This window comes from Rhinoraja longicauda, chromosome 4 (assembly GCF_053455715.1).
Source record: "Rhinoraja longicauda isolate Sanriku21f chromosome 4, sRhiLon1.1, whole genome shotgun sequence".
Lineage (NCBI taxonomy): Eukaryota > Metazoa > Chordata > Chondrichthyes > Rajiformes > Arhynchobatidae > Rhinoraja > Rhinoraja longicauda.
Window position 1 is genome coordinate 71545143 of NC_135956.1, and position 26804 is coordinate 71571946.

Sequence of the window (26804 nt, forward strand, 5' to 3'; positions counted from 1 at the left end):
AAGGCCAAGTCGATGGATATTTTTAAGGCTAGATTGACAGATTTTTGATTATTATGGGTGTCAGGGCTATGGGGATAAGGCATGAGAATGGGGTTGAGAGGGATAGATAGATCAGCCATCATTGAACGGCAGAGTAGACTTAATGGGCCGAATGGCCTAATTCTGCTCCAAGAACTTATGAACATGAACAAAATGAGAGATCTCCCCTACGCTTTCCTCTCAGTCATGCATAATTTTCCTTTTATTTACATTAAGATTAATGGAAATATTGAAGTAAATTTTGACAACAACTTCGGCGAAACTTCTGTCAAAATGTGTGACTCACACTCACACCGTAAGTTTACAAAAAGTGTTTGTGTAGCAAGTTTTGGTTGAATGTCTTGGGGATTCTTAGCACCCCTTGTGGAACGTTAGACTATGACTTCATAAATCTGTTTCAACGTTGTACTCTTATTTCCTTTCGTTATGTTCTTCTTGGAACAGCTGCATTTTGAATAACTAAATGGACTGCCTACTAAAGTGATCAGGTTCATTACATGCAGTTCATAACTTGTTATGAACAAAGCAGCACCCCAAATAACTTAGGTGTGAATAGAAGTAAATAAAAACCCAGCTGAAATGAATCAAACTTCATCTGAATTGCATAAAAACACAGCATGTATGCTTTGACCCATGCAGGCAGAGGTAAAGATATTCTACCTGCTTTACTGGAATTACCATTAAGCTGTAATTCCCTTTATAAAAAAAAACCCCATCTGGATCTCATTCATACCTTGAATTTTGAATGGGTCAAAAAAAAGTCCCTTGAAGTCTCCCCACCTGATTCAATTGTTCTTTCTATCTGAGAATAAAATAGTGGAATGTGTGAAAGAAACTAAAATTGCAGAAATGTTTGCAGATTTTTGTAATTAAAATTGATGTAACTGAAGGTAATATTCTTGAACAGTTTACATCTTTCAAATCGTTGGATGTCTTCAATTTATTTGAGCATGATAAACCATACGGGTATTTGCGATTTTTATGACTCCACACCAGTAATTAATGTACTTTGAAAGTAGGCTTTCAAAAATTTAGCATGACATTCCAAAATTAATTAAGTTTATTTGAAGTGAATGAAAACACTATGTGTGATTGCATGACTGATGCCCGCAAAGAATTTGTGGTTTATTTAGTGCCTCTCACAAAACCTTTCCCTGGACATTCTAATTTTGTTTTCAGCCGACACCAAAATAGAATTATTTTCTTATGATCCTGCAGCTAGAGAGACTTGCCTTTTTGTTACAGCAATGTTGATTCATGAATTGCATAATAAATGGCATCATACTGCCAGTTTGGTCTTGTATATGTGTTATTCCACTGATAAAATATGACTCTGTGTGTATATATCTGGCAAATACAGCAAGAAACAACACATTATTTCAATGTCTGATTCCATTCATGTGCTAATTTTACACACGCGCACACATGCACACACGCACACACACATATACATACAATTTAAAATAATACGTATAATATTAAAAAAATTCCGTATCTGGTATTTGCCATAGTGTTGAATGAGAATTTGACAAGGTTCCGCATGGTAGGCTGCTCTGGAAGGTTAGACCGCAGGGGATCTAAGGAGAGCTAGCTGGCTGGATAGAAAATTGGCTTCATGGAAGAAAGCAGTGGGTGAAGGTGCAAGGTTCGTTTTTAAACCAGCACCTGCAGTTCTTTCCTAAGCATCTCGAGATAGAATTTAATCAAGGGGACAGTCGGACTGGTCATAGAACTAGGAAGGGGGAGGGATGGACAGAGGGAAAGCAAGGGTTACTTGAAGTTAGAGAAGTTAATAATCAAGCCGCTGGGGTGTAAGCTGCCCTAGACAGTGGAGGAGGCCCAGAACAGAAAGGTCAGTATGGGAATGGGATGGGGAGTTAAAATGTTCAGCAACCAGGAGATCAGGTATGTTGAGGCAGACTGAGCGGAGGTGTTCAGTGAAACGATCGCTGAGCCTGCGCTTGGTCTCACCTGACAAGAGCTTGACAAGAGAAGGTGAAATTTGGGGACAAACATTGACAAAGTTGTAGTGGGACCTGCAGAGGCTGATCCTTTACTGTTGGAATGGAAATGGTTGAACATGATGAAAAGAAAAGAAAGCTGTTTCATGAAAGGTAGAAGACGACTGAAGAGGGATACATTTTGAGAAATAGAATAAGTTGAAATAGAATAATTTTTAGTTGTTAGTCTCGCCGATTCCGCGCCGACCAGCGATCCTCGCACACTAACACTATCCTACACATACAAGGGATAATTGTACAAGACTAAAATGTGAGGACATTTTTTTCACTTAGGGATCCTTTGGAGTTCCCTATCCTCGAAGGCTGTGAAATATCATTCATTGATTTTATTCAAAAGTGAGATTGATCGATTTCTGCAATTGAAGAGAATAGGGCAGGAATCCCCACAAATTGCAAAGAATTCGTATGTCATTCATGCCAGAAAAGGTTTTATAAATGTTTCCCGGAATTTTACTTCACTGGTCATTAGGAAGGTCTGTTGCCAATTGGAATAATGGTGCCAGCACATGATTTGTGCTTGATAAAACTGTTTTCTAGCGAAGTATGACACAAAGTGCTGGAGTAAGTCAGCGGCCCAACCGAAACGTCATCTATCCATGTTCTCCTGAGCTGCTGCCTGACCCACTGAGTTGTTCCAGCACTTTGTCTGTTTTTTGTAAACCAGCATTTGTAGTTCCTTGTCCCTACCTTATAGTGAAGAACTTTTTTTTTGTGCTGTTAACCCCAGGGAATTAGACGAGGAATTGTCTGGTTTTATTGTGGGTGAACATCACAGATGTGCTGATTATTCGCGGGATGTAAATATCAGGTAAAATAGCTGAGGGAGAGCACTATCTCCCTTTAAGTGTGCTCATGAGTTCGTAAGACGTCGGAGCAGAATTCGGCCATTTGGCCCATCTGGTCTGCTCCACCATTCGATCATGGTTGATCCTACACAGCGACAATTTTCTGCCTGTGTTCCACAGCGAATGATTGCCTTTTAGAGTAAAGCAATCTGCTGATCCCAATTTTGCATGCACTTTTGAAGATCGAATTCTAAATAAGTAAATCTATGTAAAACTATAGATTAATCAAAAAATTAAATGAGGGACAAATAGAGTCCGAGAGTGATATAGTGGGGAAACAGGCCTAACTAACTTGCCCAAACCAGCCAACATGCCCGAGCTGCACATCCCACCTGCCAGCATTTGGTCCATATCCCTTCAAACCTGAGTTATCCATGTATAGTGCCCTCCATAATGTTTGGGACAAAGACCCATCATTTATTTATTTGCCTCTGTACTCCCCAATTTGAGATTTGTAATAGAAAAAATCACATGTGTTTAAAGATTTTATTAAAATGTATTTTTATACATTTTGGTTTCACCATGTAGAAATTACAGCTATGTTTATACGTAGTCCCCCCATTTCAGGGCACCATAATGTTTGGGACACATGGCTTCTCAGGTGTTTGTAATTCCTCAGGTGTGTTTAAATGCCTCCTTAATGCAGGTATAAGAGAGCTCTGAGCACCTAGTCTTTCCTCCAGTCTTTCCATTACCTTTGGAATCTTTTATTGCTGTTTATGAAATGAGGACCAAAGTTGTACCAATGAAAGTCAAAGAAGCCATTATGAGACTGCGAAACAAGAATAAAACTGTTAGAGACATCAACCAAACCTTAGGCTTACCAAAATCATCTGTTTGGAACATCATTACGAAGAAAGAGAGGGACTGGCAGGCCAAGGATGACCTCCACAGCTGATGACAGAAGAATTCTCTATAATAAATAAAAATCCCCAAACACCTGTCCGACAGATCAGAAGCACCCTTCAGGAGTCAGGTGTGGATATGTCAGTGATCACTGCCCGGAGAAAACTTCATGAACAGCAATACAGAGGTTACACTGCAAGACGCAAACCACTGGTTAGCCGCAAAAATATGATGGCCGGTTTAGTTTACTTAAGTACTAAGAGCAAACACAGCTCTGGAAAAAGGTCTTGTGGACAGATGAGATGAAGATTAACTTTTATCAGCGTGATGGCAAGAGCAAAGTATGGAGGAGAGAAGGAACTGCCCAAGATCCAAAGCTTACCATCTCATCTCTGAAACATGGTGGTGGAGGTGTTATGGCCTGGGCATGTATGGCTGCTGAAGGTACTGGCTCACTTATCTTCATTGATGATACAACTGCTGATGGTAGTAGCATAATGAATTCGGAAGTGTATAGATACATCCTTTCTGCTCAAGTTTAAACAAATGCCTCAAAACTCTTTGGCCGGCGGTTTATTCTACAGCAAGACAATGATCCCAAACATACTGCTAAAGCAACAAAGTTTTTCAAAGCTAAAAAATGGTCAATTCTTGCGTGGCCAAGTCAATCACCTGATCTGAACCCAATTCAGCATGCCTTTTATATGCTGAAGAGAAAACTGAAGGGGACTAGCCCCCCAAACAAGCATAAGCTAAAGATGACTGCAATACAGGCCTGGCAGAGCATCACTAGAGAAGACACCCAGCAACTGGTGATGTCCATGAATCGCAGACTTCAAGCAGTCACTGCATGTAAAGGATACGCAACAAAATATTAAACATGACTACTTTCATTTACATGACATTGTTGTGCCCAAACATTATGGTGCACTGAAATGGGGGGACTATGTGTAAGCACTGCTGTAATTTCTACATGGTGAAACCAAAATGTATAAAAATGGTCTTTATTAAAATCTGACAATGTGCACTTTAACCACACGTGATTTTTTTCTATTACAAATCTCAAATTCTGGAGTACAGTGGCAAATGAATAAATGATGGGTCTTTGCCCCAAATATTATGTACCTGTCTAACTGTTTCTTAAATGTTGGGATAGTGCCTGCCTCAACTACCTCCTCTAGCAGCTTGTTCCGTACATCCACCACCCTTTGTGTGAAAAAGTTACCCTTCAGATTCCTATTAAATCTTTTCCCTTTCACCTTAAACCTCTGTCCTCGGGTCCTCGATTCACCTACTCTGGGCAAGAGACTCTGTGCATCTACCCGATCTATTCCTCCCATGATCTTACACACCTCTATAAGATCACCCCTCATCCTCCTGCGCTCCAAGGAATAAAGTCCCAGCCTACCCAACCTCTGCCCATAGCTCAGACCCTCTCCTGGGCAACATCATCGTAAATGTGCCACTCCTAACCTTTTGAGTGTCATTGAGTAGACAACCCAATCTGTATTAGAAACATAGAGTTGCAGACAGATGATGGATAGAAGGGGCCCTTTGGCTCGCTGAGTCCACATCGACCATCGATCATCCATTTATACTGATCCTACCTTCATCCTTTTTTGTTCTTCCCACAATCTGTTGCACCCCACCAGACTGCCTACACAATGGGGCAATTTACAATGACAATTAGCCTACCAACCCACACCTTGGAATGTGTGAAGAAACCCATACTCTCACATTGAGAATCTGCAAACTACACAGTTAACATCCGTGGTCAGGGTTGAACATTGTGTCTGGCACTGTGAGGTAGTTGTGTGATGTTTATTGTGTTGTATGTTGCAGTGGGGAAGTTCAGAGCAAAATTTTTGTCAACATAAGTTTGACCAATTTGTGGGTCATAAAGGTAATAAATTTGACCATTCAGCCCAATTCCTTCTTGCCAATTGAGATGCCCCATCCAAGCTAGTCTCATTTGCCTGTGTTTGGCCCGGATCCATCTAAACCTTCCAATCCATGCATCTGTCCAAGTATCTTTTAAGTGTCTTATAACTAATGAAGGTCTGCTCTCATAAAATTTGTAATTCCACTATTTGTTTCTTCTTATTATATTTGTTTGCTTATTTCAAGCTGCATGTTTCTTCTTGATTTGCAATGATGTGAAGGTGACCGGCCCTATTCCCCAAACTCTGGAACATGCTTTTGGACAGGAGATTATGAAAATTAGCCTGAATGTCTCAAATAATAGTTTTCCTTTCCTTCGCTTCAGATCTCAATTTACTTTCAGATATGATAAATTTGACTTTCTCTCCTAATCACATATGGTTGTACCAGAAGAGCTTGGTGCACTGTTTTATATCTTTAATTTTTAATAATCTTGTTGCACCTGGTTTAAGTTTAATCTGCTGTTGTGCCTTGTTCTTAGATCATTGTCCTTTTTATGCTCCCTGTAGTAATTAAGACCCCCCCCCCCCCACTTCCCTTCATCTTCTGTTTTGTTTCTCTTGATGTGGTTTAGAGTATTATTGTCGAGTTTGCCTCAAAATCCCCAAGAGTTTTTTTTTGTGCATAGTTTCTGCACTGATTGTTTGAGCAGTGATTGTGGCAAGCTTGATGGACCAGATGGTCTCTTCCTGCACATCAGTTTTATGTCTTCATGTGTTCAACTTGTATTGTCCCAAACTTTGGAATGGAAGTATGTAGAGAGCTTATATACATCTGAACATATATTATTTCACAAAATGCCGGAGTAACTCAGCAGGTCAGGCAGCATCTCACCCCTGACATCAGTCTGAAGAAGCGTCTCGACCTGAAACGTCACCCATTCCTTCTCTCCTGAGATGCTGCCTGACCTGCTGAGTTACTCCAGCATTTTGTGAAATAAATACCTTCGATTTGTACCAGCATCTGCAGTTATTTTCTTACACTGAACATATATTAGTTTAGTTTAGGGATACAGCATGGAAATAGACCCTTCAGCTTACCAAGTCCATGCCGACCATTAATTGGTTACATTATGTGGAGGAAGGAAGTGCAGATGCTGGTTATACACTAAAGATAGACACGAAATGCTGGAGTAACTCAGCGGGTCAGGCAGCACCTATGACGAAAAAGAATAGATGACGTTTCAGGTTGAAACACTTCTTCAATAATCGGTTACATTACTTCTGTGTTATTGCATTATCTCATCCACTCCCTCCACGTTTGAAGAAGTTTTATGAGAGGCCAATTAACCTACATACGTCTGTTTTTGGAATGCGGGAGGAAACCGGAGCACCTGGAGGAAACTCATGCAGTCAGACGGAGAATGTGCAAACTCCACCCAGACTGCACCTGAGGTCGGGAACAAACCAGGTCTCTGGCGCTGCGAGGCATCACCTTTACTAGCTGTGCCACTGTGCCACCGTTAATTACACAGCAACCAATCTCAGATGTTAAGTGCAATCAAATTTAACAATAGCTCCTCCTGTTCAAAACTCTTGAGATTAGGTTGCATTTTATGACAACCTTGGATACAATACAATTTAAAGTATTGCATTATTTCTTTCTTTGCAGTCACTTGCTGAATATCATAAGCTATTTTTTTTGCAATCAACTTTGGTTCTTTACCCATTTAACTCGATTACTTTGAAATTATTAATTATATCTTGTGATATTCTTAGTTTTTGTGTTAGCACTGGCCATTGATTCACAGTTAAAATATATCCATAGGTTTTACATTGCAAATGTTGATTTGGTCAAACTTTGTTAGACTAGTGACATGCACAGTTATGTAATTTAAAAAAAAAGTAGTTTGAACTTGCTGTTATTTTGGAAAAACTGAGCCTACAGTTTTACATTGCACAGGATATGAGTAATAATCAAAATTAAATTTTTGGAAACATTCTGTGGGTTTCAAGCTCGCATTTTGGGACTCTATGTAAACCATTAAAGCCAGCTGCTTGTTGTAATATTCCTTCAGCGTTAGGCAGGTGTTGATTTTGAAATCTTGAATAGCTGTACTTTAAGTCTGCACATACTAAATCCAGTGAATCAAAACTACTTACCTGTACCAAATAGTATGTTTTGGTCTGTGCCAGAGGGAAGTATTTTAAGTATGATTTTTATTAAAGCAACTTAATTGTTTTGATCAGTAACGTTTCCAGTTTCTTTCTGCTAAGAAGAGGAAGAAGTATAGAGGGAGACCTGTCAGTTGTTCTACTTCTGTATTTACACTGGACTTTGTCCAAGTTTTGTTTTAATGAGATGCTTGATCTGCTAGTTGTACCGAGATTTATTTTCCCCGGGAGTATAGAGTTTGACCTAATTTTTATAGACGTATTCCTGGAGAACATACACATGTCTTGCAGAGAGCTATAGCGTTATTCACTCTTCACTATTTATGAGAAGAGCAAGCCAAACTGAGAGAATGCAAACTTAAATCATCAATATGATTTTTTTAAAATGTCAGTAACCAAGTTCATGTTTAATAAACCTGAAAAGCTGAAATTATCTTTCAATCAATCAAATTTCATAATATTTTTTTAAAATCTTATGTCCACAACCGTGCAATCCTGATCTCTCAAGTTTTGATCCACCTTCTGACTTTTGGAAAAAAATAAGGTGGTTTCTTATTTTGGGTTATTGTTAAATATGTTTTGCATGCAATAACTGAATGTGCTTTTTAACAGCCCCATATATTCCACTTGGCTAACCTACAAACCAATAGCATTAATATTACATTATCCAATTTCAGGGAATACTGTGCACTAATTCCCCCCCACCCCTCTCCCTTTTGCTTGCCTTTCCATCCCAGTGCACACACATTTCTCCCCTCATCTCCCATCACTCTTGTCACCCTATTTTGTTAATCTCCTCGGTACGCTCATATCGCATCCCCGAGTCCCACATTTCCCAATTATCCCCCCTATTTCCCCTCTTCCTTGTCAACTTCCACAAATATCCCGTCCTCCTGCTTTATATTTAATTCCTCCTCTTTCTTTATCTGACCATCTGCCATTCCCCATCCTATCCCCTCACCTGTATCCACCTCTCACTCACCAGGATTTACCCTATCCCCCCCTCCCTTTTCCAGCCTTCTCCCCACTACTTCATCAGTGAAGAATTCTGACCTGAAATTCCCTCTGCAGATGTGGCCTGACCCGCTGAGTTCCTCAAGCCTCTTTTTTGTTTTGCAATTGAGTTCCACGTGCAGCAAGTGCCAATTAGTGCACCCTTTTGTCCTCTTCTCACCTCTAGCCTTTGTCATTTACTTGGCAGCACAATGGTAGAGCAGCTGCCTCACAGTGCCAAAGACCCTGGTTTGAAGCTGATCTTGGGTGCATTCCGCGTGGAGTTTGCACTCTCTCCCTGTGACCCTGTGGGTTTCCTTCGGGTGCTCCGATTTCCTCTCACATCCCAAAGACGAGTGCTTTTGGTGGTTAAATGGCCTCTGTAATTTTCGTCTAGAGTGTTAGGAGTTGATGAGAAAGTGTGATAACTTAGAACCTGCATTATGGTGAGATCAGTAGACCCAATGGGCCGAAGAGCCTGTTTCACTGCTGTGTCTCTAAACTAAATTACTCCACCCATCTGCCACTCCCCATCCTATCCCCTCACCTGTATCCACCTCTCACTCACCAGGATTTACTCTATCCCCCCCCTCCATTTTCCAGCCTTCTCCCCGCTACTTCATCAGTGAAGAATTCTGACCTGAAATTCCCTCTGCAGATGTGGCCTGACCCGCAGAGTTCCTCAAGCCCCTTTTTGTTTTGCAATTGAGTTCCACGTGCAGCAAGTGCCAAACGTTTTTCACCTGTTTATTTCTGGTTTGATGGGAATGGATCTGCTGGCTCCAGTTAGGCTGGATTTCCAGAGCCCCTGCCGCAAGGGGCAATTCCGACCCGCCGATTGGTGCGGGAATCCCGATGAGGTTGAGATCGGCCGCCTCACCCGGTCCAGGCTCCACATTTTTTGGGGGAACTTTCAAGTACGTTCTTGTAATTTTGTCCAAATTAAAGGAGGAGCCGGACCACCAGTTGCCAGAAAATCTGTGGTGGCCCTGTACCTCCTTCATCACTTCTCTTCTGATACCCCTACTCATTAAAGTTCTGTTCCTTACACTTCATGGAACATACATTCTGTTGAATCTGCACTTTGTGCTTCAACTAATATAGTTTCTGAAAAATCCAGGGAAGTGTTGGGAGTCCAATGGGCATGCAGGAACTTGGTAACAAGTGGAGTGATTGAGGTGGACAACATTGATGCACGTAAGGAGAAAACAGATAAGGTACTAACGGGAGAAACGAGTAGGGTATATTGAATGGTTGAGATTAAGTGAATTGGAAGAAGACGTAAGTGGAATAGAAACACTGCCATAGACTTGGGTCAAAAAGCCTGAATTTGTTCTCGAAAATGAATGTAATGCAATGCAAATTTGTTGCTTCATGTTTTCAATTTTTTATCTTAATAGGGTGAAACGACCTTTTGTTACAACATCAGAATGTATATTTGAGTTGCCCAGTCTGACTGTACAAGCTACAAGGGCCCAAACGTTGTTGCTGCAAGCCATTTTACAGAGTTGGACACATAATCCAGGAGCATCTGTATCATTACCGATAGATGAAGCTTTGATAAAGGACATCTTCAGACCTTCAGGTATGTTAGTTCAATTATGTTATGAATGACTGAAACCTTGCTGCGATTTGTCTCGTATCTCTGAACCCAAAGTATGTAGTTTAATAGTTTTTATTAAGAATGGTTTTATTTGCAGCCAAGTGTTGATGATTTGAAGAAACTAAGAACACCAAATGCTGGTTAATACACAAAAGGGCACAAAACACTGGAGTAACTCGGCAGGTCAGGCAGCGTCTCTGGAGAACATGGATAGGTAACGTTTCTGAAGAAGGATCTCAATTTGAAAAGACACCTGTCCATGTTCTCTTCAAGCACTTCCTCTTTCCTTGTATTTTTTTAATCAAGATAGAGTTTGGAATTGAGTGCCAGTTTCAGGAGCATGGTGTTGGACCTGCAAATGGTGTGGTCTACTCATTGCTGGGTATAATTGAAGCTTGAGGTTGAGGATACTGCTGTAGAAGAGGACAATGATGTTGGTCCATTCACCCTGCCAGATGATTTGCAGAATTTTGCAGTGAAAGTGTTGGTGGTACATCTTTTAATGTTTGCTTTAGGTAGTCCATGTAATGTATATCATAGTCCAAGAGGGTACTAATCATGGCAGCCCAGTGGAATCATACTATTTACACCACAGTGCTAGTTCTCCAGTACAACAACTTAAAACAACTTAGCGGTAGGGTCTCAACCCGAAACGTCACCCATTCCTTTTCTCCAGAGATGCTGCCTGTCCCACTGAGTTACTCCAGCATTTTGTGTCTATCTTCGATTTAAACCAGCATCTGCAGTTCTTTCCTACACAACAACTTACAGGTTCCACGCACTGACTCCTTTTCCGTAGCCTTGCAATTTTTTTCCTCTACCACCTATTTATTGTATTCATCTTGTTCTCTCTTGAAGGCCTCAGTGGGACTTTTATTCTCTATACCTGCATGCTGATCATACCAAATTGTAATTCTAAAAAAGCTATTCCACTGTCAATCTTGGGGAACAACCTGTGATTACTCAGTCTGCCCAAACCCTTCATTACATCATTTAATTATCAAATCTCCCCTCAGTCTAAAGTAGTTTATTTTAGAGATACAGTGTGGAAACAGGCCCTTCGGCCCACCGACTTACCACTGTCCAGCGATCCCTGCACACTAACACTATCCTATAAACGAGGAACAATTTACAATTTTTCCAAGCCAATCAACCTACAAGCATGTACGATTTTGGAGTGTGGGAGGGAACTGGAGCACCCAGAGGAAACCCATGCAGGTCCATACAGACAGCACCCATAGTCAGGCTCAAACCCAGATCTCTAGCACTGCATGGTAGTAACTACCGCTGCGCCTTCTTTCTCTTTCTACCTTTCTCCAAAGAAAACAGTCCCAGCTTCTTTCATCTGTCTGTGGGATTCCAGTTTGTCATCATAGGAAACAATCTTGAAACGTTTTTCTGGATCTACTCTAATTACTTCACATCTTTCCAATAATAGTTTGTGGTGAATAAACTAAACACAAAACTTAAGTAAAGGTTCTACATTTATACCCAATGCCTCTGTTGTCAAAGCACAGAATTGTGTATGCCTTACAAAAAGCTTTCTCAAGCTTTGTCATGTTCAATGATTGTGCACACATCCCTGGAACCCTCTGCTCCACCACCCTTTTTATTGTATATTGCTTTTTCTCACTCTTCTTATCAAAGAAGAATATCTCTCATTTCTCTACATTAGATCTCTTTACATGTCTATCCATTTTCAAATTCTGTTGAATTTATCACTCTCCTTCTCACATTTCATATTTGCAAAGTTTTGCCCTATTCACAAATTTAGAAACTACTAGACCGTGGACCTGTTGGGCCCAAACCTCTCCTGCATTGGTACAGCATCCTCTCCACCCCCTGTCCCCCCTCCCCCCTCCCCTCCCCTCTTTCCTCCCTCCCACCTCCCCTCCCCATCTCCCCTACCCCTACCCCATCCTCCCCTTCCCCCTCTCCCCCTCTCCTCCTCTCCCCCTCTCCCCCTCTCCCCATCCCCCTCTCCCCTATCCCCCTCCCCTATCCCTATCCCCCTCCCCCTCCCTCTGTCCTCCCTCCCCTCCCCCTTCCCCCTCCCTCCATCCTCCCTCCCCTTCCCCTCCCCTCCACCTCCCCCTCCACCTCCACCTCCCCCTCCCCCTCCACCTCCCCCTCCACCTTCTCCTCCCACTCTCCCTTCCCCTCCCACTCTCCCTTCCCCTTCCCCTCTCCCTCCCTCCCCCTCTTCCCTTCCCCTCCCCTCCCCTCCCCCCACACTCCATCTCCCTCAATCCCCCTTATCCTCCCTCCTTCCTCCCCTCCCTCTCTCCCCCCTCCCTCCCTTGGAGATAGATTTAAACTTTAAAATGTGAATAACTTTTAAAATATACCACCGATTTCAATGAAACTTCTTCCATTAGCACCAAAGGGACGACGGTGAGTAAGGTGGGCCTAAAATTGTCGCGCTATCGTGCACCGTTTTGGTTGTAGTTCAGGAACAAACAAACAAACAAACAAACAAACAAACAAACAAACAAACAAGAGTTTTAGTATATAGATAGTTATCACCTGCAAATTTAGGTGACTAATATAGATCAAGAGAAAGCAATGGTCCAAACAACGATTCCTGGAGAACGCCACCATTTACCTTCCTGTTCAAAAACAATCCATTTGTTCTCTGTACTTGGCAGCAGAACAGGTCAGGATTACATATGGCAGTTTTGAACTTTTGACTGTTACTTAGCCAACTTTTTATTCCTGCTGTCAGTGCCCATTTTACGCCACGATTTAACTTTGAAGGTGGACACAAAATGCTGGAGTAATTCAGCGGGACAGGCAGCATCTCTGGAGAGAAGGAATGGGTGACGTTTCCAGTCGAGACCCTTCTTCAGACTCTTGATAACTTTATAATTTGATAATTTAATTTGATAAACTTTATAATATAACTTGATAATTTGACTTTGATGTGGTGTTCGTGGATTTTCAGAAGTTTTTTGATGAGGTATGTGGCACTTTCTGAAAATCCACGAACACCACATCAACTGTATTATGCATGTCAAATCTATCCATTAACTGCTCAAAAAAGTCTACCAATTTGGTCAAACACAGTTTGTCTTTAACAAATATGTGCTCTATTGCCCTTATTAATCAATTTTCTTCCAGGTTACTTTTTCCCTGGATCAATATTTATTAAACGGCCAAGTCTGTAGTTGCTGGATTTAACCTTACTCACTTTGTTTGAATGAGGGAGTACTACCTGCTACTCTCCAGTCCTCTTTCTTTTTGGCATAAACTAAGAGCTGTGAAATATTAAGTCTGAAGAAGGGCTCCGACCTGAAACGTCACCTATTGCTTTTCTCCAGATATTCTGCGTGACCCGCTGAGTTACTCCAACGTTTTGTATGTATCTTCTGAAATATTATGACTGGTGTCCCTATGATTTTTCTCCGCTCAAAATCCAAGGATATATCCCATTGAGTACTGGTGACTGACCCTCTTTAATTTCAATTAATTTTTCTAAAACGCCATTACGATAAATGTTTACACATCCAATTCTCAACTATGTGTTTCCTTAACTATTACTTTGGAACATTCTCTTCCTTGGAATTGACTAATGCAAAATATGTATTCAGTAGCATAGTATTCCCCTTAACATCTTTGTTCAAGAACCCAATTTGGATGCTAATAGGTCCTCCTCCTCCTTAGTATTTTATTCCACTTTTGCATTTCCACTTTTTCCATCCCATTTTTGATTCTCTCTGTGCCTCTCTCAACTTTCACTTCTTATTTTATAATCTGGTTCTTGCTGTTGTTTACAAGTTTCTTTGCATCATTGTCCTCTATATCCTCTAAGGGTGTCAAAGGCTGAGGAAAAAAGAGATCAACCATGATCGAATAACAGCGCAGACTCAATGGGCTGAGTGGCCTAATTCTATTCCTATGTCTTTTGAAAATTTACGTTTTCATCTCCTTTGATCTGAAATGTGGCTGATAGTCATTTAGAGTCAGAGAGTCATTCATTGTGGAACAGGCCATTCAGCCCAACTTGCCCACACTGACCGACATGTCCCATCTACACTAGTCCCACCTGCCTGCCTTTGGCCCATATCCCACTAAACCTATCCTATCCATAGGGGGAAAAAAAGATTTATTTGTTCATCTTTATAGAACGTGCCTCAACCATACCTGATTCACCTCTTCCATAAAGGCGACCTGTTGTTCTGTTGTTGGTTTGCTGTCAACCTTTGCTTCCAGTTTACATTGGCTAAAGAACTATGTACAGGGTTGAGGTCTTGATCTCCAAATGCTCCTTTTGCTGCTTGTCCAAAGTTTGTGCTGGTGCACTGGAGGCTGTGCGAATTCCTTCATTAATACCTGACTTTGCCAAGAGGTGCCTTCCAAGATATGGGAAGTGGTCCATGACCTGGACCTTTATTTACCAAAGGATAATTTGGTAGGAGGCACAGTTTGGTAGAGGACTTTAGAAGGATGAGGGGGGATCTTATTGAAACATATAAGATAATTAGGGGATTGGACACATTAGAGGCAGGAAACATGTTCCCAATGTTGGGGAGTCCAGAACAAGGGGCCACAGTTTAAGAATAAGGGGTAGGCCATTTAGAACGGAGATGAGGAAGAACTTTTTCAGTCAGAGAGTGGTGAAGGTGTGGAATTCTCTGCCTCAGAAGGCAGTGGAGGCCAGTTCGTTGGATACTTTCAAGAGAGAACTGGATAGAGCTCTTAAGGATAGCGGAGTGAGGGGGTATGGGGAGAAGGCAGGAACGGGGTACTGATTGAGAGTGATCAGCCATGATCGCATTGAATGGCGGTGCTGGCTCGAAGGGCTGAATGGCCTACTCCTGCACCTATTGTCTATTGTCTATTGTTTATAGGACCTTTTGTGTGTATTTGGTACAAGACCAATTCTGTCCATGTTTCAGTGAATTTGTTGAGGACTCAGCCTTGAAACATCTCTGTATGTAAGCAGCTTTTGTGTACTGTTGTTCGGTGACTGAATTAAGATTGACAGTGATATTGGAGTGGTGGTGTTGTAGATTTCCTGTTTATCCTGGGATAAACTCCACTGATAGATGGTGGTCATAATTGAAGCATGAGTTGCTCCCATAGGGTGAAGATGAATGTCTCCATTGGTGAATAATGCACAGGAGCCTAACAGTCTAACTGCAGCGCATCTGGATATGGCATCCTATCAGCATCATCTGGCAGGTGGCTGCAGCAGTTCCAAAGTTTTTGATGGAGACCTATCTGGGATCCCTGCCTAACTAGAGGTTCTTGCCAGAAGATGCTTGATTGCTTTCTGGTAACGTTGAGTGGTCAACTGAAACCTTCTCTGAGGGCGCAGTAGTTGAGTTGCTGTCTTACAGCGCCAGAGACACAGGTTTGATCCTGCCCAGGGTGCTGTCTGTACGGAGTTTGTACGTTCACCCCGTGAGCACGTGGGTTTTCTCTGAGTGCTCCGGTTTCCTCCCAAAGGCACACACGTTTGTAAGTTAATTGGTTTCAATAAGTGATAAAATTGTCCCTGGTGTATGTCGGATAGCGTACGGGGTGATTGCTGGTTGGTGTGGACATGGTGGGTGGAAGGGCTTGTTTCCGCTCAGTATCTCTAAAGTTTAAAATGTAGTCCAACTCTGACAGCTTCAAACTTAAAACTTGTCCGATGTTCCATCTCATGGTATTAAATGGTCAGTAGATTTTTCCTGAAGTTTTCTCAAGGCAGGAGAACCGGGGCAGAGGGAGGATGAAGGGGGTTTGTTTAGAGAAAAGGTGAATCATGTTGAAAGTGAATTATCAAAACATCCGGCAGGTTATTCTGATCCATCTATTCCTAATCTATGGTTATTACTTTTAATATACATATAGGTCTGGATTTATTTTGCTGCTTTGTTTTTTGTGAAATAAACCACCCAATCTTTCAAAGATGACCAAGTGTTCTGTAGTGTAATGAGCCCTTTCAGAAAATGCCAAAAAGACATTTCGTACCATTTTACTTGCAGAATATTGATGGGTCTTGGCAGATGCTCAAAGTTCGTTCTTTATTTTATTATTTCATTAGTGTGCAGCAGTAGGATTTTTTGTTTGTTCAAAACCACATGTCTTCAATTTGCTGTGTGTTGGGGATGTTGGATGAGAGGCGTCATTGAGTGAATTCAAAGTGCCTCCTATTTAATTTGGAAATAATTGTGAAACAGGTCACACTTCAGGAGTGGAGGGAAAAGAATGCTCGAAACCGCTACTGGGTTTGAGCTGAAACACTCTTTCCAACAGGCAACCTGAAACTTTACTTATCCATGTCCTCCAGCGATGCTGCCTGACCCGCTGAGTTACTCGAGCACTTTCTGTCTTCCTGAATGATGGGTGGACACAGATGAGGGGGCAGGGGTTTGGGAGACAATGATTGGGCAAAAGCCGGAGATTAAGACAAAAGGTATGAGGTAAGGATATAAGAGGTGAGAATAGTGGAGCCAGAGGAGGGGAGAAATGGGTGCGGACATTCTGAAGAAACATCACCTATCTATGTTCTCCAGAGGTAGAAATGTTGGGGGAAGGTGAGAAATTGGTCCAGATGGGGCACATGGAAGAGATTGGGAGTGGGGGGGGGGGTTAGTTGTTTGTAGAATTGGAGAATTCAGTAGTCATACCATTAGGTTGTGAGCTGCCCAAGCAGAATCTGAGCTTCTGTCATGTGCCACATAATTCTGCTTTCCAGGCCCGAACTGTATTAATGGGATTGTGTTATAATGCATTTCAGAGACAGAGTGTAACATGCCTTTAACACATTAAAGTACACTTTTCTCCAATGAATGTCATCAGCAATGTTGTGTTAAGATGTGGATTTTGTCTGTTTAACCTGAGTCTCTGAAGACTTAGTTAAGGGTATGATGATGATTTAATCCATTTAACATGAGCAAGCCTGCCTGGGAATAATATTTTTTATGATTTTTGGTATGTTAAAAAATTTGTGGTTTACATGGATGACATTTTGAACTTCACAGTTTCCACATCAAGTTCCCTCCAATGTCATGATCTTTGTCTTACAGAGTTCTTACTCAAAATATTGCTTTATTAGTGCATCCATGAAAGTGCCTTTTCTTCCCCCCCATGTCACTTCCATTGGAATCATTGCAGAGTCTTGCACTGAGGTTTAGATTAATTCGTTTAGTTTATTATTGCCATGTGTACAGTGAAAAGCTTTTGTTTGCGTGCTATCCAGTCGGCGAAAGGATTACACGAATACAATCAAACCGTCCACACTGCACAAATGAAACAAACATTAACAAGAGTGGAACAATTGTAATGGATGAAAGCAGATCCTGTCCTGTTTAAGAAGTTGAGGGACAGGGAAGAAATGAAATGACTCATACTTAACCAGTAATAGTGCTGTATGGGTTCTTGTGTTTACCATCATTTTTATTTGGAATAAATTGGCCAACGTGACTGGACTGCTTTGCTCTCTGGATCCGTTGGCCAGAAGAGCCAGCATGGGTAGTATTAAGCTGTTGGTTTGTTGCTCTCGATTCCAACCTCTGCAGTCTTTATTGGTTTCACTGATGAATTAAATTGGGCTTCTGTATCTTAATGGATTAAAAGCCACTTTTAGTATCCTTGAAAACATTAATATGAATATTTTACCTTCTAGAAGGACTAAAACTTTGTTGATCCCCTGCTTGCACAGTAGTAGCACCGAGGAGCCTGTAAAAATCCAAGATCCCATGAAAAACTGAAATACGCGTGTGTGATCTTACTGTTTTAACCCTTTGTATTGACTTTTACCTAAATTATTAGCAGGCAGAAATGAACATATTCCAGGGACCCTGACAGATAAGGCAGGGATTCACTTGCGCCTCCTCCATTTCCTCTCTCCCCTTCTCTACCCTGCTCTTCTTGCCAATTTCGCTGTTTATATCCCTTCATTATCATCTCTTCCACAGCCAACAATGGACCATTGTGGACTCCATTATTCCTGAGTCATCGGTGCCAGCTCTGATTTGTTCTGTAGCTTTTCATACCTCTAGCTTCCCTCTCCCCTGACTCTCAGTCTGAAGAAGGGACTCGACCCGAAACGTCACCTATTCCTTTTCTCCAGAGATGCTGCCAGACCCGCTGAGTTACTCCAGCATTTTGTGTCTATCTTCGATGTAAACGTGTTGCTATGTGGATTGAAATATCTCATTCTCTCACTGAGAATACTTTGGGCTAAGAAGGTATTTATTTAAACAATCATATCTATGTAATAAGTATATTTAGTTTAGAGACTCAACTTCGAAATAGGTCCTTCGGCCCACTGATTCCATGGCGATCATCGATCACCCGTTCACTCTAGTTCTGTGTTAAGCCACTTTCACATCCACTTCCTAAATACTAGGGGCAATTTACAGTGGCCAATTAACCACATTTCTTTGGGATGTGAGGGGAAACATGCAATCACGGGGAGAACGTGCAGACTCCACGCAGACAGCAGCTGAGGTCAAGATCAAACCCGGGTCTCTGGCGCTTTGAGGCAGCAGTTCTACCAGCTGTGCCACTGTGCCGTCCTTAGCACGGGACGGTGGAAAAGCTAAATATGCCTGTTAAAATTCTAAAAGAAAATCTTTGTCAACTTTTCGGTTCCCAATTCGTCCTCCCCTCTTTAATGTTCCAGTTTCTCAAGCCAAATAATTTGGGAGAAAGGTTGAGGGCATTTTATGACTGATATGCAAGACATCAAGAGCAGTCTTGGCAGTTGGTTTGTAAACTCCTTTAAGTATTCCCCCTTGATTTCTCTTGTTAGCTTTCTAAGTTGTTAGCATGGGATGAGGATAGAATGATAAAGATCTTTGCTGGGATAAGACATACTAAAATGCAATGGTACAGACAAGATACAAAATGTCTTCCATTTTTTTTTCAAATGGACAGATTTGGCACTGTTTCATCTTCAAACAGACTTTGCATTTTGTCAGTTTGCTCACCATCTTTTCATAAATAATTGCTGCTTCCATTTTTGGTAAAAGAAAAAATATATTTAAGGAGGGAATTTTGCATGATTGTGCAAGTTCAGCTTTACAAGAGATATCATGGTTATTTTGTACTTGCCCTGCACCCCTTTCTTGTCATTGCATCGAGGATAAATGGATTGTTAATTCTTCTTATTACAGGCAGGCAATGAATAGATAAATTAGTAAGACTACGACAGTTTTTCTGTTTCCTCTTAAAATCTTTTTGTCAAATTCAAGTCATTGTCTGTTAAGTACCACCACTTGATTTATTTTGTCATCTTTCCAACTCATTTTAAGCTTGTTGACCTACTGCTCAATTAGGTTGGCCTTTCATCAAAGGTTAATTTCAAAATAAGTCAATCTAAATAGCATCTTATTGGATGAGTTACTGTTAGGCAGGAGAATCTGTCTTCTCTTTGCAGAAAAAATAGGAACTGCAGATGTTGGTTTGCGCAAAAGGACACACTCAGCCGGTCAGGAAGCATCTCTGGAGAATATGGATAGGTGACATTTTGTGTCGGTGATTGTTGGTGGGGGTGGGGGGGGAGGAGGAGAGAGCTGGGAGAGAGGAGAGGCAGGACAAAGTGTGGCAGACAGGTAGATGGTTGGAACAAAGGCCAGAGATTAAATCAGGTTTAAAACAGAAGGATTGAAGAGGTGCAAATTGTGAAGTCAGAGGAAGGTATGTTGGAGGAGGCGGTAGGGGAGAATAGGTGCGAGTCCAGGTGCATTTAACGTACAGCCTGTAGCCTAAAGAATGGATAGGCACAGGTTAAAGGATTCTGTAATCTCTGTTCTCCCTTTGGGGGAGGCAGGGTACTGTGGTCAAATAGTTTAACTCTACTGAGTTTTACTTTGCCGAGAGCAAATATTACATTTCGGGCTCTGGTATTGACTGAATGATTGTATTCGCCAAACAAGTACAATATATTCCAAATTGTATTAATACATAAAGCATTGCTATCATAATATCATTTTATAATCATTTAAATAAAGTTTGCAATTGTAAAAACAGTTCTTGAAGAAATGCAGATGTTTCACTGGACTACTCAATGACTGTAATTCGGAGTTGTGACTTAGTTACGATCTTATCAGCACACTATGGTTGAATCACAGCCCGTAATTCTTTCAGCATTAATTATATATATGAGTTCAAAACAACAATGAATTTTAATCCAAGAAACAGAACATAGAGTTATCCGAAAGCAGTGCATTGATATTTTTTTTAATAACATACTAGACCAAGTGGACTCGTTGGGCTCATTCCTCGTTGGGTTCCCATTGTGACGTGGGAAAATTATGTTTTTTCTTTAAAATAAATGGCTTTAAAAAATATATAAAATAATCGCGATGAAGAAGCCCCTTCATCTATTTAAATTAAACGGCGTTTTTAAAATTTGTTTAAATTAACTTTAAAAAAAGAAATAAATGTAAATGAAAGTGGTGTTTAAAAAATATAAATAAATCTAGCTTTAAAATAAAGCGTTATTTCTTTAAATTAAACGGCTTTTTTTTAAGGTGAAAGAAATGTAAATGAAAAGGGCGATCTTTAAAAAAAAAAGAAAAAATCTTTCTTTAAAATGAAGCGTTGTCTGTTTAAATTAAACGGCTTTCTAAAAAATGAAATAGACCAAGTGGACCTGTTGGGCCCAAATCTCTCCTGCATTGGTCCAGCACCCTCTCCTCCCCCACTCCGCCCCTCCCCCCCAACTCACCCACTCCATCCCTCCCTCAACCCTCCCTCACCTTCTCAACCCCCCCCATATCCTCCCTTCTCTCCCCCCCCACCTCCCTCACCCACTCACCCATTCCATCCCCCCTGAACCCCCCAAACTTCTCCAGCATTGGTCTAGCACCCTCCCTTGCCCCACTCCCCCTCTCCCCCTCACTCACCCACTCCATCCCCCCTCAACCCCCATTATCCTCCCTACCCCTCTCCCTCACCCATTCCATCCCCATGGACCCCCTCCTCCCCTCCCCCCCACTCACCCACTCCTTCCCCCTCAGCCCCCCCATCTCCCCTCCCCCCCACACTCACCCACTCCATCCCCCCTCAACCCCCTTCCTCCCCTCCCGCCACTCATCCACTCCATCCCCCCTCAACCCACCTCCCCCCCTCCTCCCCCCCCAATCACACACTCCATCTCCCCTGAACTCCCCTCTCACCAACTCCATCCCCCCTCAACCCTTCCTCCTCCCCTCCCTCACCCACTCCATCCCCCTCAACCCCTTCCTCCCCTCCCTCACCCACTCCATCCCCCCCCCCCACTTCCTAACTCACCCACTAAATCGGGGATTATCTGTAATAGATGGACGGGCCCCAATTGCTCACGCGCATCTGACGTTGAAAACGCAGCTCGTACTCCCGGCTGGGGGGGGGGGGGGTGAGTGGGGGGTGTGAGTGAGTGGGTGGGTGAGTGAGGGGAGCATGTCCTCCCGGCAGGGGGGGGGAACGCATTTATTAAACCCCCCCCCCTCAGTGGCCGCAACTCCCGTCACTCTGGCTGGTCCCGCCCCCGGCGGTCATCGTGGGGCCCCCCTCCCTCTTTGGCCCATTGTGACATCATATGCTGAACATGGCAAGCATCAGTTTAATAAGTTAATTTTTAAACTTTAAAATCTCTCTAAATTTAAAAATATAAGACCAATTTGAATGAAACTTGGGTGAAGGTGTCCCCAGGACAAAGGTGAGTAAGGTGGTGCTAAAATTGTTGCACTATCATGTACTGTTTTCTTTTCATGTACTGTTTATTTGTGGATGAGAAGCGCACAAACAATCACACAAAGAAACAACGGCACAAAGAAACAAATACGGAACAAACAAGATGAGAGTTTTAGTAATATGTATAGATGATAAAGCAACCTTTATGGTTCTCTCACCATTTAACTTAATTTTCTTAATTTTCTTCAATTCCAACATGTTACTGAAAATCATTTAAAATTAAAAAATAAAGCTTTTTATCTAGCTTATGCAAGATTGAAAATCCCCAAATAATCCTTCAGCATTTTGGCTTTTGGCTTTCTCGGTTTTCTTTCATATGCTTTCAAAATATATGCTGTTCAAAGCTGTATTTCACTGCCGATGAGCATCACCCAAATCTCTTTGCAACCATTTTCTGGTGTCATCATTAACTGCTGGATGCTTGCTGTGTCATAGAATGAGAGTAGCCCAATAAAATCAGAGACGTTTTACACGTAAAATAATTTGTTGGCCTTTTCTACCATGGTGTTTGTTAGCTACCATCAAATTTAGCTACATCAAATTCTAGGTTTTCTCTGCTGCCAAATTCCACTGAATGTTTTGATGTCTGTTTTGTGGCACTTCACATTCTTATTGTTGTTTTGCATCTTGTTATAAAATAATGGAAATAATACATTACATTAATTATCATATATATTACAATCCTCCCTTTTTTTTCAATGTAACAAATAAGCCCAATCCTAATCCAAATAATTTATTTAAATGCTTATATTGTAACTAACTTTTCCCACTTTGTATAAATCCAGGAATCTGTAGTTTAAACGTTCAGAGTGCATGGGGTTTGTCTTCATACCAGTGGGTGGTTTTTCCTTAAAATTTCACATATCTCGATATAAAAAGGCGGTCTCCATTTTAATAGTTGCAGATATCCTAATGCCAAGATATGGAAACAAAAAAAAAGTTTTAAAACTTGCCAGTTGGTTTAATAAACACTTTCAAGAAAAATAGTTCCTGGCCCTACCCAGTTTGGCGTTATTCCCGGCCAAAATATGTAGTTTATTCCAACTGCCCTGTGAAATGTCCGGCTAAGGCACCCATTTATAAAACAGGTGCTTTAAAGTCTGATAATAAGGCCCAGGCCCAGGGTGTGTGATAATGATCCAAATTTAAACTAATCCCATCTGCCTGCACATGGTCTGTATGTCCCTATTCCCTGCTTGTTCATGTGCCTTCCTTCTTAACTGTTGCTATGTATCTGCAACCATCACCTCCCTGGCAGTGCATTCCACACCTCGATTCTGCACCTCCTTTAACCTTTCTCACCTCACCTTAAATCAATGTCCTTTGGTATCTGACATTTCAACCCCGGGAAACAAATCTCTGACTATCTATCCTATCTATGTCTCTCATAATTGTATATACTATAATCAGGTCACCCCTCAGCCTCCGATGCTCCAGAGAAGCCATTCAAATTTTGGTCAACCTCTGATTATAGCTAATAGTCTCTTATCCAGGCAATATCCTGGTGAACCTCTTGCACACTCTCCTAGGCCTCCACTTCCTCCCTGTAAAGTGGTTACCAGAGCTGCACATAATGCTCTAATAACCAATAACCAAAATGTTAAGGAGTTGCAGCTTCACAAGCCATCCTTTTACTCAATGCCATAACCAATAAGGCAAGAATACCGTATGCAGCCTTTTAGCACCCACTTTCAGAGAACTGTGAACTTGCAGCCCAAGATCCCTCTGCACTCCAATGCCTCTAAGGGTCTAGCCATTTACTGTGTACTTTCCTCTTGCATTTAACCTCCCAAAGAGCAACACTCCTCACTTGTCCAGATTAAAATCCATCTGTCATTTCTCTGCCCATGTTTTCAACTGATAGATATTGACAACCTTTGTCATCAACTGCAACTCTGTCATTTTTTGTCAGAGACCTCTGCTCAGAATGACATCCCTCCACTACTACCTTCTTCTTTGGCCAAACCAATTTAAAATCCAATCTCTCTCCATAAATCCCATGTACCATATTTTTCTGAATCAACCTACTGTGTTGTTGAACGTTATATTGAGGTTCGAGTACACAAACCTACTGCCCTACCCTAATCAGTCGCCTTTGTCACCTCATCAAAGAGCTCAATAAATCAATGACAGACCTCCCCTGCACAAAGCCATGCTGACCATCCCTAATATGCTCATGCTTTTTCAGACGTGAATAAATCCTATGTGTAGGAAGGAACTGCAGGTGCTGGTTTATACCCAGATTCTAACGCTCACCTACACATTCGGGATAATTTATAGTGGACAATTAACCCACCAAGCTCACGTCTTTGGGCATGTGGAAGGAAACGGGAGTACATAAAGGAAATCCATTCGGTCACTTGGGAAAACATGCAAACTACTTGGACCACATCAGAGGTCAGAATTGCTCACACACTTCTCCCCCTGCTCCATCAACTAGTACCTTCCCTCTCTTCTATCCACTCACCTCCCACCCCATCCTTACTCTGAATCTCCCATTTTCATTTCCCCCTCTTTTCTTTTCTCCCCCCCCCCCCCCCCCCGCCCTGCACCCATTCCATTCCACCCAACTATCCCTCCCTCTGGTTTTGCATTTCAAACCTCCCCTACCTTCATTATCTGAATCTACATCTGCACGCTTTTGTCCTCGTTTCACCTCTTGGCTTTGTTACTATGTCAGCCCACATGTTAATCAAACCTCATCACCTGAGTCCACCCATGACTTGTCCCCACCACTTGGCTTCACTTCACTACCATCAGTCTACCAAGCGTCGTCTGTCCATTTCCCTCCACAGATGCTGCCTAACTCGCTGAGTTCCTCCAGTGCATTTTTCCCCTTATTTGACAAGCATGTAGCAATTTGAAAATGTTACTAAGTTACTGTTCATAGTCTTTAAATCACTGTGCATAGTGAGAATCACATATTTTGTTTCAGAAGTTGCAAAGCATATAAAAGAGGGGGGATGGGGAGGGGGGAATTATTGGAATGAGATTGATACATTTATTTTGTTATGCCAGGATATTGAGGGCTCTGGAACCATGGGATAAATGGAGCTGTGAAACTGATTACTGGTAGTCTATTTATATATGCCCACGTGGTACAGTTCTCTCTCTATCATTTTTCTCCTATTGACATATTTTTGAACATTAGTTGATTATTTTTGGAGAGGAAAAATCTTAAAATTATAGATTTTATATGCTTCTGAAATTTCTTTTCTATCCTTCTGGCAGGTTATTGCATGCTGAGTAATTTTCCCTATGAGCTGAGGCCAATTCGTGTTTGCAAAAAATATCTTTGTTAACATCATGGTGGCACAGTGACACAGTGGTAAGGAAGAGGCTCACAGCGCTTGTAGCACCAGAGAACCGGGTTCAATCCCGACTACGGATACAGTCGGTAGGGAGTCTGTACGTTCTCCCCGTGACTGCGTGGGTTTTCTCCGAGATCTTTGGTTTCCCCCCACACTCTAAAGACGTACAGGTTTGTAGGTTAATTGGCTTGGTGTAAGTGTAAATTGTCCCGAGTGTGTGTAGGATAGTGTTAATATGCGGGGATCATTGATCGGTGTGGCCTCCTTGGGCCGAAGGGCCTGTTTCCGTGCTTTATCTTGAAACTAAACTAAAAATCATTGTGCATTGCATGCAAAGGTTTCAGTCTGTTTACAGATCTCTTTGCTTTTTTGTTAAGAGGCATTCTGTTTATCTAAAATTTCCTTGAGACACCACTGTTTAGAAGCTTACCAGGGAATTTTCAAATAAAATCTTGCATCTTACACAGCATAGCAGAGCACAATTAGTTTGTGGAAAAACTGTTGTCTCCCATTACACCACCTGGATGTGTATAAATTAAACACCAGTAGAAAAATGCAAGCACTAATGAAAATCTGCAGAAGCGACCCTTTGAGAACATTAAACTTTTTGTTAATCACGTTGCTAAAGTTATAATTTCAACACTTAAATAAAAGTGTGTGAATTGGCTTATAAAATTGAATTGCTGCATATTTATATTGCATTAATTCAAGAGACATTACTCTTCTCTTTCATTTAATTAAATGTAATGGAATGAAACTTAAAAACGTGCATTTTCCATATATAATTGTGGAGTTCTAAACGTAAAGAATATATGGCTTGCAGATGTAACTTGATAGAAACGGCATATTTTTGATACCTGCTAATGAACCGCGATCCTCATAAGATTTAAGTGTTTATTGCAGAGCAAGAGAAAGAAGAAAATAGTCTAAGTGCTTTTCAGTACAAAGAATGCATCTAAATTTAATGTGACTGGTCTGGAAACCATTTCAAATTTTTATGTGAAAGGTTTTTTTTGGTGAAACATTCCCAGTTATGTCCCATTGCAGGACGTTGTCAGGTGGTGGACTAAAAAGTAAAGCAAGGCATCGGACATAGAATGCAAAGCCTTTTATATTATTTTCTATATGAACTGTGACATAGCAGTCCTATGACTAATATGGTGCCGTAAGGGATGCAATGTCCATATGGATTCTTTGGATCATTGCCAGCAAGTGCATGTGAATGATTGCTTTTAGAGGGAATAGAATACTTTATAAAACATATGGAAACATTTCACTTCATTCTCATAAGGACTTCGTCCCCAAGCACATCTATGATCACCCTTCCTGAAATTACTTGACTACTTGATTGTTCTAGAAATGTGGCATAAATTTGCATATTCAATGTTTGAATATTTTCAGCATTGGAGATTTTC

The 26804-nt window shown here is 41.5% G+C and overlaps 1 protein-coding gene across 6 annotated transcripts in view; it reads left to right on the forward strand.

The window, feature by feature from the left end:
• Positions 1-26804, forward strand: part of vps13b (vacuolar protein sorting 13 homolog B) — a 752723-nt gene that overhangs the window by 194521 nt on the left and 531398 nt on the right. For all 6 annotated transcript variants that reach the window (XR_013547184.1, XM_078398050.1, XM_078398047.1 and 3 more), the window contains exon 17: positions 10200-10384. Coding sequence is in view for 5 of the 6 variants with exons in the window: in XM_078398050.1 (XP_078254176.1) it covers positions 10200-10384 (185 nt within the window). In the remaining variant the exon portion in view is untranslated. The remainder of the gene's footprint in view (positions 1-10199; positions 10385-26804) is intronic.